The 16397-nt window shown below is 39.1% G+C and overlaps 1 protein-coding gene across 1 annotated transcript; it reads right to left on the reverse strand.

Moving 5' to 3' along the window:
- Nucleotides 1-6322: 6322 nt before the first annotated feature.
- FGFBP1 (fibroblast growth factor binding protein 1) lies at nt 6323-8469 on the reverse strand. Its single transcript, XM_021554326.2, has 2 exons — nt 8366-8469; nt 6323-7064 (listed from the first exon to the last, which is right to left on the reverse strand). Exon 2 carries the CDS (start codon nt 7037-7039, stop codon nt 6323-6325), a length of 717 nt encoding a protein of 238 aa, XP_021410001.1. The 5' UTR covers nt 7040-7064; nt 8366-8469.
- Nucleotides 8470-16397: the final 7928 nt, after the last annotated feature.

Below are 16397 nucleotides of genomic sequence, written 5' to 3' on the forward strand. Positions count from 1 at the left end.
TGGATTGTATTATAAATGAAACGCAAAGCAAAAGAACATTCAAGATAAAACCACTGGACAAGAAAATTATGTTTCTAATTGTTAATATTTAATCTGTCTCTCTGAAAACAACAATCTTTCTGCTTTTGCTTTTACACCATCACTTTTAATTTTTTTTAATATTTTCTCTCTAAATAACTGTTGAAAATTGCCTTAATTACTGATTCTCCTTCAGACCTGGGGACTTCTAAATATTCTTCCAGACCGCTGCCTACGTGACAGCAGCCACACCAGAGCATTAACAGTCAGAGCACAAAGCAGTTTAAGACAGTGAAGAAAGCTGCATCTGATTGAAATTCTGAGGAAGGCTTGGGCAGCACAGCGTAATTACCTCTCTGGATACCAGCCAGGACATCATCAGCCAAAGTCCTCACTTGCAGTGAGAGTGGCCTGGGAGCTCTAGAGACCCTGTACAAGCAGCAAGCTGATCCCTAACCCAGATGGGGGCTGTGCACCCCAGCACCCCACCTGCACCAGCACGTGCAGCCCATGTGTCACCATTTCTGTGGAGACCATATTTCCTCTGGAACTGCACAAATCCAGCATCCCAAGTGTTCCACGTGCTGTCTGTCTCTGAGCTTACTCTTTACCTCTCTTCTGTGTCATTTGCACATGGAAGTGAGGAATAGAGCTTTCCTGAGTTTAACACTTACCTGGAGGCCTCCCTACCAGACACTGAGGACTGCAGGCTTTGAACAAGCAATGGGAACAGAGCTGGCATGTACATCTCTAGGAATTCAGCTGCTGTGGAATAGTCCAAAAGCAGTGCAAGATTTTTTGGGGAACCACACCATCTCTTGAGTGACTCTAGAGACCACAGCACCTTCAGGCAATAGATGTAAAGGTAACTTGTATTATTTAAATAATATTCTAAAATCTGAGCGCATCTATTACAGATAATTAGTGCACATATTATAGATGTACAGAATATATTCCTGTTACAGATAATAATGTAATTCCTTCATTTTAAGATTAATTTTAACATCAAACATTCTGGCTGGCTGGTACAACTCTCTTCTTTGGCACACACAAAACACCACAGAGTACTTGTATGTGCACATCTATTACAGATAATTAGTGCACATATTATAGATGTACAGAATATATTCCTGTTACAGATAATAATGTAATTCCTTCATTTTAAGATTAATTTTAACATCAAACATTCTGGCTGGCTGGTACAACTCTCTTCCTTGGCACACACAAAATGCCACAGAGTACTTGTACGTGCACACTGGTGGATGGTTTTGAACACGTCACAGGCTCTCATTATATAACAAAGTCCCTTTGATGTGTCTGTTTGCTGCCTGGAAATCAGTGTGAGACTTACATGTTCTGCTGGGAGCTTTGGGTTAATTAAGTTTATAATTTCCACATGGGGCCTGGTATGATCTGTGGCCAAGGCAGGCAGGTAACATTGTCTTAATGGGAACATTTCACTGTTTTTACACTTACTTCTTTAAAAACCAGGCATTTACAGTGGGGTTGATGAGCAAGTTTGGAAGAAACTCTGGTGTCTAAATAAAACACATACTTTACATGGATAACAGTATGTTTCCAAAGAAATCCCTTATGTATCAATCCTTGTTTAAGAGATAAGCTAGGCCTTAATGCATCATTTCCTGCTACAAAGCTCTGCAAACAGGTAAAAAGCATTATGACATGGCCAGTCCCTTCTCTTTATCTGTGACCATATATTGTCTCTCTGTAATGACAGCAATGGAAGGAGCAGGAGAGACACACAGATGACACTCCCAGCCCTCCAGGTGTCCAGTGTCTGATAACCCTTAACCTTCCTGGGAGTCTTGCATTCTGCCTTCTCCTCTCGGCTCTGTGAAGATAGATGATGACTGCAGCCAGGGTTCAGAGTTCCCCTGCTCAGTCAAGGAGGGAGCAGAAAGAAGTTCCTGGATGTTAGAACACAGAAATGCCCTAGGACTTGCAGCATTTATGGTGATAACAGGCAGAGGACATGCATGCTCTCATCAGGAGCATCATCCAAGTGACAAGACTGCAAGGAGCCCCTGCAGGCTGGAACCTGCTGAATTTCCCATCCTTGAAGCTGGATTTTTCCTTTTGATCAACTCCTGTTATGGTATCTTGGAACAGCCTGGAGGAACAAACTATATAGAAATACATTGAATTGGAATGCAAACCCAGCAGAGGTATGAGTGAGGTGCAGCAGCTACCAACAAGTGTTGAGCTGCCTTGCTCAGGGCAGCATCCCTAAAAAAAAAAGGCAGAAGTGGAAGAAGGAGGGGAATTCATTATCCAGGTTCAGCTCTGTCTACACAGAGAGCACGGCAGTGTGAAATGTGTCTTGTCTGAACACAGCCTCCACTAGGGTTGGCCAGTTCCAGGTGAGGTGATATCAAGTGGCCGTACCCATTGGCCCCCTGGGGCAAGAGGAGGTGGGGAACTGGAAGCAGGAAGGCTGAGTCAGTCAGTTCTATTCTCCTGCAAGTAGTCAAGCAACATAGGAGATTAGATACATAATCTGTGCTGTCACCACAGTGGTAAATGAATAAAGGAGGTTACAAAAGGAGTGGGAGCTCATTCAAATGAAATTGTGCGTGAAAGTGAGCATAAAATACACTGCAGTAAATAGTAATGAATAAAACTTTGAAGGAACTGCAATTTTACAGATTCTTAAGTAGTGCTGCACTGACAGAGCTATTTGCTTGGCATTAACAATGTCTTCCAATTTCCTAGTGAATACAAAAAAATATGTAACTTTTTCTAGATAAAACCATCATAAGTTAGGAGATAACTGTTTGAAAATTTCCAAATTTTCCTGTTTTCTTTTTAAAATAAAATTGGTTTTTTGACTCTCCTAAGTTTGAAGAAAGTTTAATAGATTGTGGGAGTATGTGGGGGTTGGGTCCATCTAAAAGGATCATGCATCATCTAAAGCATTTACCAAATGTATAAGTATTCCATATTGCAGGAGAAGAGAAACTCCCTGAAGCTTCATCTCAGAAGCTAAAATAAGATTTCTCTCTTCAAAAGCCCTATCTTTCTTCCCAAGAAAGAATTCAAATTATAACACCCAGGGTTGTCTGGAAAACAAACTATATTGCCCAGAAAGCAATCTAATTTTTCACCAAGATACTCCTAAAATTTTTTAAATATCTAGAAGTTAGCTGGATATCTCCAAGAACAAATCTGTGCAGTTCTTGTGCAGAATGGTGTAATCATGAGGCATGGGAGAAGGGAACTCTAGACCTCTGTCTGGTAGCTGATCCAGCCTCTGATATTCTTCCCATGATTGCCAAGGTCATCCAGCCTTCCTGTACGTCGTTTCCCCAGGTGTAAAATAGGGATGTTTTTTCCATAACTCACATTAACACTAGGAAGGCTGGGACTGTAGGTTTTCAATATGGTTGGACTGAAGGACTTGGACCACACACTCAGAATTCAAACCCATTCATAGTTTTCCTTCACTGCAGTCCTGTCTGCCCTGCTAGAAAAGGTGTTAGAAAAGTCACTACCATCAAGATCTTCAAACATGAAGATCTGACACGAGGACAACTGGTGCACCTGGGACAAAGTGTCAGAGAATTGAGCTCAGCTGTGAACTTCTTTATACCAAGCAGAGGTTCTAAGCTGAACAATACCAGGAAATGTTTTATTGATGTTATGTAGCTTGGCTCCACAATCACCAAAGTTATACTGACTTCAGTGACTCTGTAAATGCCCCAGAGAAAGACTCATATGTGATTGCTGTCAAGTAATTGCTGTGTGGATGTTGGCTGAAAAAACACAGGGCTTGGTAACTGCAGTGGGACCTTAGACCCTCTTAGCCACAGAGCTGTGGTCAGTACAATTATAGAGCAGGCTGTGATGAAGTTAGACTCCAGATATATCTGCACCCTTCTGAAGAACATTCAAAACTACACTCTCATGGAGGTAAAAAATTCCATACTTTGTCTGAGACAGTTTTGAGATCGTCACTCTCACATTAGCCCATCCTTGAGGAAAAAGGCTGCACAGAGATCCCCTTTATCTGCTGATGTTCCACACTCATCCTGGCACAGCTGCTTGCATTGAAGGTGAAATGCACCTGTGAGCTCTCTGAGAATGCTCTCAGAGAATACTCCCATACTCTCTGAGAATGAGCATGTTTTCCTCCTGCAAAGAGCCACGCATGAAGACAAAAGTCAGCCCTGAATGGAAACAAGAAGATGAGGCAGAAGCAATGTAATGCATCCCTGGAGAGGAACGTGCAACTCCAGCACGTGGGTCCAGGTGCTGGCAGTGCTGCACATGGAGATGTAACTCACAGCTCTGGAATCCCTGGCTGGAATTTGCTCTGGGATATGTCGCTGGCCCAGTGTGCCTGGCTGGCTGGCAGCCACAGGGAGAGCAGTGCCTTCTGGCTACTGAGAGCACAGAGATCGTGCTTCAGGCAACAAAGTCCTCACCTCACTGCTCCCGAGAGTAACAGCAGCTAAGGGTAGGTAGGATTGGGTGTTCTCCAAAATATCTGGAGCAAGTAAGCCTCTTAAATCAGGCCTGCCCGTGCTCTGGTTATAATCTGGAACTAATAGGAAGGTGTCTGTATACCAGAGTAGACAGTAATAATTAATTACTGTAGTGTATGATTGCTTGGGACAAATAAAGCTCCTAATACTTCCTCTGCATTTTTTATTTTCTTATCTCAATCATCTCCTAATGTGAAGGGGTGTAGGCCAACACACAAAGTGTCTAGCAGCTGCAATTTACCTGCCCTTTTAGCATTTATGTATTTTCCTTAATAAGAAAGAGCTGATAGCTGTTTTCCCACCCTACTTGGCACTGAAATGGCTGTGTCTTCCAGCCTCACATGTGTTAGTGTTGATGCCCCTTTTTACTGGAATTTTGCTTTGCTGTGGGCACCAGTCCAACCAAATTTATCCTGCACAGCCTGCTAACAACCAGTGTTTCCACAGGGCATGCAGAGACTACAGCTTCAGTAGAAGAATCTGCTTCTTTTTTGCCATTTTTACTTGTAAAATTGCACCTGAATCCTTCTCAGTTTCTCTGACTAATAGCATCATCCCACATTCAAGTCATAACTACACATCTTAAAAATATTCTAGCAATGACATATTAACAGAAGGAAACAGGCTATATTTTCTCAAGAGGCAGAAATGCTAATTTAATGTGGTAGAAATTATCAGGGGAATAGTTTTCATGAAATTTAAAGTTTCTTCAAGCAGACCACTAGCAGATGACCATACTTCTGTGCTCAGATCCACAAGAAAAGTGTAAGCTGTATTTTACAATTCTTCCAGCTGAATTGTCAAAAACTGGCAAAGATTAGCTGTCATTCTTTAGCTTTACATTGTCTAAAATCTTTATTCTTGGAGTTTTGGGTGGGGTTTTTATGTTGTGGATTTTTGATCTTTTGTTTGGGTTTTTTAACACAGATGAAGTTTAATGAACAGAAAAATATTAGTGTCCTCCATAGAGAAAGATAAAAGAATACAGAATTTCAAAAACCCATGCAGGCAGTGTAGAATATGAGCTCTTTATGTATTGAATAAGCACCTATGTACAACTTGTGTAACTCGTTCTATCCCTGTGTCTCTGAGAAAGTTTGTACAATGTGCTTCAGACTGTAGGAGAAAAGAGGGAATTTGTGTTTTCAAAGTGTTTTGAGATCCTTTGGTGAGATTAAAACCTGACAATTTGCACACTTATTGACAATTAGAAAATCTTGTTGCCCTTCATTATTACAATGATGAAAATCTAACGATAATGTATCTCACTATCAAAAGCTGAACACTGCAAAGCTGCAGAAGTATTTTTAAAACTACTTTATGAACAACACTTTACCTGGATATTGTGAAAAATCATTCTTTGACAAAGCTTTAGCACTTATAGAGAAATCTAGTAAAACACAATGAGAGAGAGGAAATACTTTTAATGCATTTTGAAGTTTATTTTTCTTAATAATTTTTAGGTCAGAAGCATTGTGCATAACCAAGAAGTTCATGACACTGAATTTGTCACTGTGGCTAGCACAGCTCAAAGAGGGCCAAGGATATTACTGGTACACTTCTGCACAGAGTATGTGATATCCACTGGTCACACATCCACTGGGCAGCAATCTGCGGGCACATAACATCTGTAACATCTTCAAATGTGTTAGAGTAGTCTGATGTGTATATACAAAATCAGAAAAATATATTCCTTCTTGCTTATATACACTATATAACATGAGAATAAAATCTGGATTAGTTTGCAGTAACTTAAAAGAGACCAGACTTTTATGATTCAGAGCTTTAGAAACACCTCCTCAGCATCGTTTGTCTTGGACTGCTGTGACAAAAAGTTTGCAGAAAGAAAGCAAGATTTCTGGACAGTATTCCTCAGCCACCTTGTTCTGGTCAATGTAATCTATATCTTCAACACAGTCTTGAGGACTGTGTTCTGGCCTTTTTTCAGTCACAGAGGCATCTGCTGGAGTCTGAACAGCTTCTTTTGCGTGATGCATTGTGTTCTCTTTGGCAAGACCCACTGCTGTTAGCAGGCTTGAGTGAGTCAACCTGAGGTGAGCACTTGGTGGGCCTTTCCTACACAATCTAGATTTTAGTACACTTTTGGGGTCTTGACAAATATGCTTCTGCTTCTTTAGAGATCGGGAGACTTGTTTCCAGTAGGATTTCTGGTTTGCTGCATACTGTGCACAGCTAGAAGGGTTTCCAGAGAATTCACACCAGAACTCTGTGTCACCGTGCTTGCACTGTACGTGCACAGTGACAGCATTTGTGTCCACCACTGACCAGGTGCACTCAGCATTTTCTTTGGTTTCAAACTTGCCTTTTGGAGATGATTTTCCTCCTTTTGACTTCTGCCCTTTTTCATTTCCTTGGTTAGATTCCTTTTGGTTTTTTCCACCATGTTCTATGCCTTGTCTTCCCTTTTTTCTTTCCTTCTGTCTTTCACAGTTGGCTAGTAGCATCTGAGATACCAGCATCAACACACAAAGGAGTCCAAAGCTTTTGATCCTCATGGTCTCTGTCCTTCTTGTTATCTGCCTTCAAAGCAAACAAACAAACAGACAAACAAAACAATAAAAACCATTTTCAAATAATGCTGTAATACATTTGAGAGTTGAAGTTCTTCAGACATGGCATTGCACTGCTCTTTGGTACCTATTAAAGTGATGTTATCAGCAAAATTATTTGTCCTTTGTGTAGATAGTACCTGTTTTAAATACCATTATGAATTATCCTTGTAAGAGGTTGTGGAGTAACTTTCAGTTACTTCTTTATCTATGCAATGGGGAACAGAAGAATCACTGCCAGGAACATGCTACTGCCCAGTGACTGAGGTACCTTAATTAAAATTTCTTCTGCACTCAGAGAAGGAATTTAAACTTTGGATTTGTCAATATCAGATGGATATCTTAAATGATAACAATAAAAGGGTTGCTCCCACTATCTCTCATTCTGTAAAATGACTCATAAGAATTTTTGACTCCAACCTCTGGCTATTCTTCAAAAATATGCCAGACAAAAAGGAAACTCTTTGGTTTACATTGAGGAAAACTATTTTCTAAGCACCCTGAAAATTCACTGGTTATGCCAGTATTTCAAATTTGCTCTGAAAAAAAAAAAAAAGGTTGTCTTTGTTGGTTATGGCTTTCTTTCCAGAGAGCAAAAAGTAACTATTAATGCATTCTTTTCCATCTTGACTGCTAAACAAACAGAACAACCTTTTTTGCTGTTGAAGATAACCTGCAGTGTACTGGGCTGTGTTTAAAGCCACCAAATTCCACGGATAAACGTGCAACTTCAGTTTTGAAATGTAGCTAGTTAGCAAATTATTATCAAGGTGATCCCTACATCTGCACAGGACATGCTTATTTCTGTAGGTGTTTGCCTTTATAATGCAGCTTTCAGGATCAAAGAGAGGTTTGAACCTGGAATTTTGATGATTAAATCCCTAAATGTATTTTTAAATGTTTCCATCATAGTTATCTCTGTAGCCAAGTTTTTGTGTTACAAAGCAGAAATCAATGTGCAGCCAGGCTAATAAGGAATCTATTTCAACATTCAGTTATCTGCAAATATCTTTAGTTACATGAATTTAGAATACAGAATACACAGGAAACAGCTTATATGAGCAGGCTCTACTTAGTTCTTACTCGATTTCCTTCATGCCTTGTACTACACACAAATTTTCATTCCATAAACCCCTCTTTAGGGAACCTCATATGGCATTCACAGTTCTGTTGCAAAGACAGCAACTTATAACATTAAAATGGATAATGATTTCACAGTAGCCTTTTGCTGCAAGTGGAACAGTGCAAAAGTAAAATAACTAAAATACATACCTTGCAGAGGGCTCAGAGACACCCAAACACAGCTCCTGATGCAATTCCCTTATTTTGTCAGAGTCAGAGCTGGTTGGAAGAGCAGCTCGGGGTTTATAAAGGCAGGGACACGCCTGTGGTCTCCAGAAAGACTTACAACACAATAAGGTACTTCAGGGCCAGGCTCACGTACCTCTGACACACCTCCTGGAAAAGAGCCAGTTCTCATTCCTGGTACAAAAACTGCCGGGCTGTGGGGGTGGCAAGGTGAGCTTGTGTAATTCAGGTGTTCCTTTAGCCAAGTCCTTCCCTCCTCCTGAACAATGACAAGAACTTTATCAGATCTCATCTAAAATGTCTTTTACCAGCTATTGAGGGATGCATCCTGCAATGCCCTCAATAGATTGCACTATCATTGCGTTTAACAGAATTTGATAATGACAATGAAAACAATTCCACAAAGCATATCAAAATTACCTTTTGAACTTTTTGTTACCCTGTGTCACAAAAAATGGTATTGAACAACTTCAAACACCTATAATAAGTAACTATATGAGTAGTAAGGAATACCAGTCCAGAGGAGGGCCACTAAGTTTATCAGAGGGCACCTCTGCTGTGAATACAGGCTGAAGCAGGTGAGTCAGCCTGGAGAAGAGAAGGCTCCAGTGAGATTTTCCAGCAGCCTTTCAGTACCTAAAGGGGGTCTACAAGAGAGCCAGAAAGGGACTTTGTACAAAGCATGTAATGATAGCACAAGGGGTGATGGCTTTAAACTGAAAGAGATTAGGATTAGATAAAATATGAGTAAGGAATTTTTTTTATTATGAATGTGGCAAGACACTGGATAGGTTATTGAGAGATTGTGAACTTCCTATCCCTGGAAATGTTCAAGGTCAGGCTGGATGGGGCTCTGAGCAAACTGGTCTAGTGGCAGGTTCCCTGTCTGTGACAGGGGGTTGGAGCTAGATGGTATTTAAAGGTCCCTTCCAATCCAAACCATTCGAGCATTCTCTGATTATATGACTGCATTTAGGGCAGTGTCCATAAGCATGAAACTCAGAAACAAATTCAAGCCCATGCAGAAGTAGTAACAGAGAGGTCTCGGGTTCAGCTGCATAGCAATGATCCATGTTCCCCCCTCTGACAACTTTTGTGTAAAGATGTGGGTTACATCATGAGTGCTCATTATGGGACCAGATTGAAAGAAAAAGCAACAGATAAATCTAAAAATACACTCAGTGCTGGGGATAGGCATCCCTCTTTGTAGCTTGGTTGCTTCAGGTTTTACTGAAGAAATGTGAGGGATTTGTTGTATATGTTTGGGGAATATCAGAATAAAAGAAGGAGGCAAGAAGAGAGAAAAGCAGAAACTGGTGTAAGATATAAATAGGCATTCCTCTTTGGTTCTTTCCCATCCAATGTAAATGGAATGATATCAAAAGACAGTGCTATAGGCAAGGCATTGTCTAGACTGGTTTGACAATGAGGAGACTCTTAATTTCTTTAAAAAAAATCACAAACAAAAGTAGGAATAAAAAGTGCAATTCTGCAACATGCACAGGACGGAAATGTAGAGAATTAAATGCAAAGGGTTTGATCTGTATATCAGGACTATCTCCAAAGATATGTCTGCTTTTTGATTGAGTTCAGCCATCAGATGTTGCCTGTGCACTCTTGATTGGCATAAGTATATATGAAACTTTTTGCAAAAGTCCACTAAATGTGAAAGTAGTTAACACAGACAAGGGATGATGAATTAGGGGCAGGGATGACTCAGGGATCAGAAAATATATAATAATGTGTAGTAGAATGGAATCAGAGAAGTAGGAAAATGTAAGAGGTAAGTAAGGGAGACACCGTCATGCTCAGGAATCCTAAACTAAAAAAAAATCCTAAACTATACCACAAGTAGGCAAAGTGCCATCTGAAGTATTTAGTATTTAGTTGGGATCCTCAAAACTGTGCAGCTGCATTAGTGTGGCTGTGTGCTGCAGCTAATGAACCTCTCATCAGGGTTAATTACTCTGGGGACAGCATAAAGCCAAAGGGCAATGCTAACCTCATGTTTTGGGTTCAGTTTTAACATGCCCGATTGCTTGGGTAAACGTACTATAAATTGAAATATTTGGACAGATTCAAAAGGTTCAGCTATAAGAGCTTTGGGCAAGCTGCTCTTTTGGCAAGGAACTGCCAAAGTCAAAAACTTCACCAAACCAAAAACTTCACCAAACCACCTTCCTACTGCAGCTGAACTATGTTTCCAGATAGGTAGAAGAGAGTATGTAAGGAACCATGGGAAGTGTGACCAAGCACATGATTTACAGGAAGGACCTTTGTGTTCCTGTTCCAGCTCTGAAACAGACTTTCTCAGAGATATTCACTGGAAATGACAGATGTTCTTCGCCTGGAAAGGGAATTTTCTTGTAGATTATGTTGCAATGATTTTTTTTTTTTTTGTCTGCATTTACAAAATGCCATTTATTGGTGAAACTAGCCACAAGGTATTGAAAATATTTAAGCACTCCAACATTCATCACTTCCAAAATTCCCTGTTTTGATGGTTTTGACAAGCAAAATCAGTTTTAATGTCAATGTCAGTTCAGGTGCTCCATTGTTGATAGGACATATCAACCTAGTCCTACTACTTCATAAAAATAGGGAAAGACAGGCAGAGAAAAGGCTGCAAAAGTGAAAATCTGCTTTCTGCTCCTTTGGTATTCCCTCCCCGGGGTTGTGGCAAGCTGGACTTGTCAGCTCCTCCTGTCTGTAGTGTGCAGAAGCTTCTGTAGAGAGTTTTGCAGTCAAGTGTTTGTTGACATGGGCACTATCATCTTTGAGATAATCTGTCTAAAGCCAGCTGGAGCTCTTATCTGACCTGCTTAGATGATTTCAAAATCTCAGGAAACCAAGACTGACATATTTTGGTGCACAAAAACAACCTCAGCCTATGGAGGTTGGTCTGGACATCAGGGGGTTTTATTGCTATGCCCTCAGAATATCTTTTTGGTTTGTTTTGTTATTATTAGATATGAACTGATGTTGTGTGGATGTCTTCCACCTACCTGGGCATATATTCATCCTGTACCTCAGAAATTACTCTGGGAGCTGTACTATCAGGTGATCAGAACAGTCACTTCCTTCAATTTTCATTTTGAAAGGAAAGTACACAAAATTAAAATATGGGCTCAATTTCTTAGATGCTTAATTAGCACCTAATTGCCAACGAAAAAGTTGGTGCAAAAACCTGTTATAATATGATTTCCAAAAAAGCATATTTTCCTTTCTGTCATGCACACTTTAAAATACACTTTAGTTGTGCCCTTGCTGAGCTGAAATGCTATGTATGCACTTTTTTGTAAAGTGCATACATAGTTTTGCCACAGAACAAGCATGCAGACAATTCATCAAAAGACAATTTAATCCATGCAACAAATGGCAAACCTGAATGCAAAACTTATGGAGAGCTGTTTAGTTATTCAAATAAAAAGGCATAGGAAAAAAATTAGCAGCACTAGCAAATAAAAGTAGTAATTGAGAATTACAACATGGATACCCAAATCCCAGTGTAAATTCTGTGTGGAAAATCTCAGTCCAGAGATACTTCTGTGTCTTTTGACTGAAACTTGAGACAGGTAATTAGCATCTTTAGATTTCATCAGAATTGTTATAATTAAACCAATAATTAAATTCTGCTGTTTAAGCAAAGAGAAGAGGTTTTGTCCTTATTCCTAGCTATGATTAATTGGTGTGGAAGAAGCATAGTATTTCCTCAGTTAGTTCTTTTTGCTGCTTAAATATTATTCACATATATGTGTTTTTTACATAGGAAATTATTGTTGTTGATGCTATTAGTTGCAGTGATGCATTATTTGCAAACTGTAGTTTCTTGTGGTGTTGTCTCTGTGACATCAAGAGGCTCCTGTTAGATCATAGCTTTTTCCTCACAGAATAAAAACTAAATTTTATATACAAACAGTAAAATTTTAATTTAATTTTTGAATAGTAAATGGTTTATTGAACTTCTTTGACCACCTAAAATAGGTCTCCATAGAATATCAGCTGTTTGTCAGTGTGGCAGCAAGATGTTTTTGTCTGTGCAAATGCTCAGGCAGGATGAATTAAAACAGATCCAGCATCAGTGATGTGAAGAGCTACTTTCATTTCAAATTAAGGTCCATCAGTACTGTCCTGCAGCATTCAAGCAATTTTTGGTGTATAACCACACACATCATCAATATGGAATTCTTATTGTAATTAAAACAAAGTAGCCTGTTCTTGTGCTGTTCCCTGACAAAATATAATGAGGCACAGGCTGTAGGTGTACATCACTTTGTGAGGAATACCTGCTGAAAGACTAGGGGTGCTAATGAACAGATGTGGCAGTCACACCTCTACCTAATCACCTTTTACCGTGGCTGTGGGCACGGCATTCCCATCCCTGGGTAAACAAGCTTCAGGCAAGGAACTGTAACTTCATTTCCTTCTTGATTGTGTGAGTTGAGGACTAACAAAAGATAGTAAACTAATAGCCCTAAGTGCTGCAGCCCTTTCACACAACAACAAAATACTTGTCTCACAGGCACTGACACCATCACCAGCTCTTCTGCATCTCACTGCCTGTGCCCAACACTTCAGAAAAATATTCCACAGCCTACTGGCCTTTCTCTGGAAGTGGCTGTTTAATTTAAAATGTAGCTATGATTTCAGTGCACTGAGCTCTGCTAATTAATTTTTCTACATGATGGCACAATTATTTGAAAGAAGTGCAAGCAAACTCATCACTCATCAGTTAACAATTTTCAGTTACTTCTGACCTGGGTTTAAAATCATATTAGTTAAATAAATATGAAAAAAGGCAGCATTGAGATACCTCTCTTCATTGAGACTTTATTCAATTATCCAATTATTTAATAAACTGACCAAAATTGACAACTGAATTTGGCAGAACAGCATCCAAATGAAAACTAATATCATGAAACCAAACAAAAAGAAACAAACACTAGTAAATTCAAACAAGTATTAACTGTAAGTTAATCACAGAACAACAGAAATCAAATGACTGCTTTATATTTTAAGCTAATAACAAAGAGCAATTTACAAGATTAAATAGTAAGGTTATTTTATAGCAAATTCCAGTTCATGCAGAGGTTCACCTTTGCATTTAAGAACTGAATTACTCAAACATTAGCAAATTGAGTGAACATTGCTGCTTCGTATAGTGGTTATCTCTAAGTGAAACCAACAGCTTAATAATTTTATCCATCATTTTTAAGTCTAGTATTACTGTTAACCTTCTTAATCTATGAAGTTGGTAGTTTTTACTTGTAGTGTTTCTTTATTTACATGGTGCATTATGTTGGCAACATTCTGATTAAAGAATCCTGACGTTGGTTACCACCAAGGCTCTGTTCTCGGCTCCCAGCTCACATGTGGCAGTCACAGCTGTTAATCCCTGCTCACTGAACAGCAGCTGGAACTGGCAGAGCTGGCTTTCAGACCTGCAGAGCACTGCTTCATCCCTCTAGTCAAGGACAGAGATATTTTTTGAATTTTGTTTTCACAAAAATACAAGTGGTTTTGACTAATTCAAGCAGATCAAGCCCGTGGTGGAGTATAGACATTAGGAATGTTTCTGAAATAATGAGGAAATTCCTCTTATTTAATGAGATAATACAGAGAAAAAAACCCACATATTAAACAGAAGACCCAAAATTGTAATGCTAAAGGGAGTTTACAAAGTGTTTTGCCTTGGCAGGAAGAGGCCTTCCGAATTCAAACAAGGAAAATTTGAGATGTCTCCTCTCCCCTAATTTTATTGTGGAAGTATGTCAGACCGACCTTAAAGAAAGTTTGCCTTGACGTTGAAACAATTTAAAGAGGTATAAATATTTGCCATTAAATAAACATGATTATCTTCTTCTATACAGGGTATTAAATATTGACGTCATGATAAAAATGGTTGTTAGTATACAAGACACAAGAGTTGGTGGTAAACATATCCAAATCTAAGCAGACCTTAAGATCTTGATTGTTTCTGATAATGTTACAGAATCACTAAATAAAAAATGGTATTTGATAGATAAAACCCCCAGAACTGATTTTTTCTTCTTCTGCAGGATTTATCTTTCATAGAATACAGGGGATACATTTTGTATAAAAAGAAAAAAAAATCTCAGAATAAATAAAAATAACATGAAATAAAGGGATAGTAGACTGAAATGTGTTTCATAGTGATCTTTCCAATATCCAGAAGAACTTATCCTTAAAAGCTGAATACATACACTTTCATTTACTTTTGGCTCTAATACAAGTTAATAATTTCTCACTTGAGCACAGCTAAAGATTTTCCAAGCACAGTGATTTCAAAGTCCTGTGGTTTTATTTGAACAGGCTGGCTGCTAGATCTATTAGCACAGCTTCATGATATTCAGGACATGCTCAAGTTTGGCAGGCAAGGGAAAAAGTTATTGATAGATTCCTGTCTTAGTCTGCTAAGGCTTCCACAGCTTAGAGCAATGCAAGAGCCTCTCTGTCTGACCAGAAAAGCTTCAGAAATACAATCACACAAAGGATGGGTCTCTTACAGAGAGATAAAGTGAGTAAAATAACAAAAAGATGCCATTGTAAATTACTGACTGCCTTTAGTCTGCTCAGGGTCATTGCAAGCCATGAGTAGCTATGAGAAGGCAGAAATGGACACATTGCATGAAATCATCAGACAGTATCACTAGAACACAAGGGACTGCCCTGCTTGCCATAAGCACTGAGCCTGATGCTCCAACCTCTTTCAGCTGTCTTGAGTGCCTGAGCTCTCTTTAAAGCACTGCAGCACAAAGGTACCCATACGTTTCCAGGTGAAAAGCAGAAAAAGATTTTGCATTAAGGCAACACTTGTAGAGTTACTTCAGGAGGATGAAGGTAAGAAATGAGATTCAGCCCTCTTCTAGTTATAATCCAGATTCTCATGAAAGTAAGATTTATTTGGTATTAGGTATTTGTTTTAGGTTTTTTTCACTGTGTAGACACAGCAGAAATACAAATTGATCCTGCCTAGGTGAAGGGAACCAAGATCAGCAAAGGAAGTATGGAATATTTCAAATGCTGACTAGATCAGTGGTGAAATTCTTCCACACTGTGATATTTTTGCAAAGTGACACAAGGATCAACGTAAATGGAGTTGAAGGCAGAGTATGTACAGGACAAGATGTGTATTAGAGAGACATTCTTCCCCAGCTGCTGACTACTTCTTCTGAGGATGTGTCTGGGGTAAACCACATGTGATCTGAACCTTTTACTTTCAGAAATAAAAGACACATGGATTTCCTTTCTAGTTTTTCTCTAATGCAGTCCTGCTCAGAATACATGGATTTTCAAAAGTCTGGTAATTATATCAGTGATAACTCTGGTCTTCATCCGCTCTCAGCACCCTTTCTATAAAGCTTAAGTCTGGAAATAAATTCAGCTGTACCAATAAATATATATGTGCATATATATATAGCACATAATAACATAACATAATATAACATAACATAACATAAAACATAACATAACATGCATTGAATAATTTCTTTCTGTTATAGTCATTAATATTCGTGGGTGTGTTTGTATATTTGTTGAAAAGACTGGTGCATATTCTGTGTGGAGAGAGAAGAATGGATGGTTCCACCTTAACTAAGAAACACTCATGAGTTTATCACTGCCTTATAATTTTAGCACTGGTTTCAAGCACAGCAAGGTGTTTCTAGCACTTTCTAAGGCATAAACATTCATTTCATGCACACTTTTTAAGTACAGTGGGAAAATGGAAACAGGAAGAAATTGTTCCAGGAAAAGGAAACCAGGAAAGAGGAATGGAAAACCAGGGATTTTATGGTGCAGGAGACTGTGCAGGGTCTGGCTGGGATGGATTTAGCTTTTTATAGCAGCCCATATGGTGCTGTGTTTAAATTTGTGACTAGAACAGTGCTAACAACATGCCCATGTTTTTGCTGTCACTGAGCAGCACAAAGGCATTCTCTGTTTCTCACTTTGCCCCCTCTCCATCCAGCAGGGA

Source organism: Lonchura striata, chromosome 4, assembly GCF_046129695.1.
Source record: "Lonchura striata isolate bLonStr1 chromosome 4, bLonStr1.mat, whole genome shotgun sequence".
Lineage (NCBI taxonomy): Eukaryota > Metazoa > Chordata > Aves > Passeriformes > Estrildidae > Lonchura > Lonchura striata.

What these genes read in the sequence shown, in the direction of transcription:
- FGFBP1 (XM_021554326.2), bottom strand. Translation starts at nt 7,039, where the DNA reads ATGAGGATCAAAAGCTTTGGACTCCTTTGTGTGTTGATGCTGGTATCT.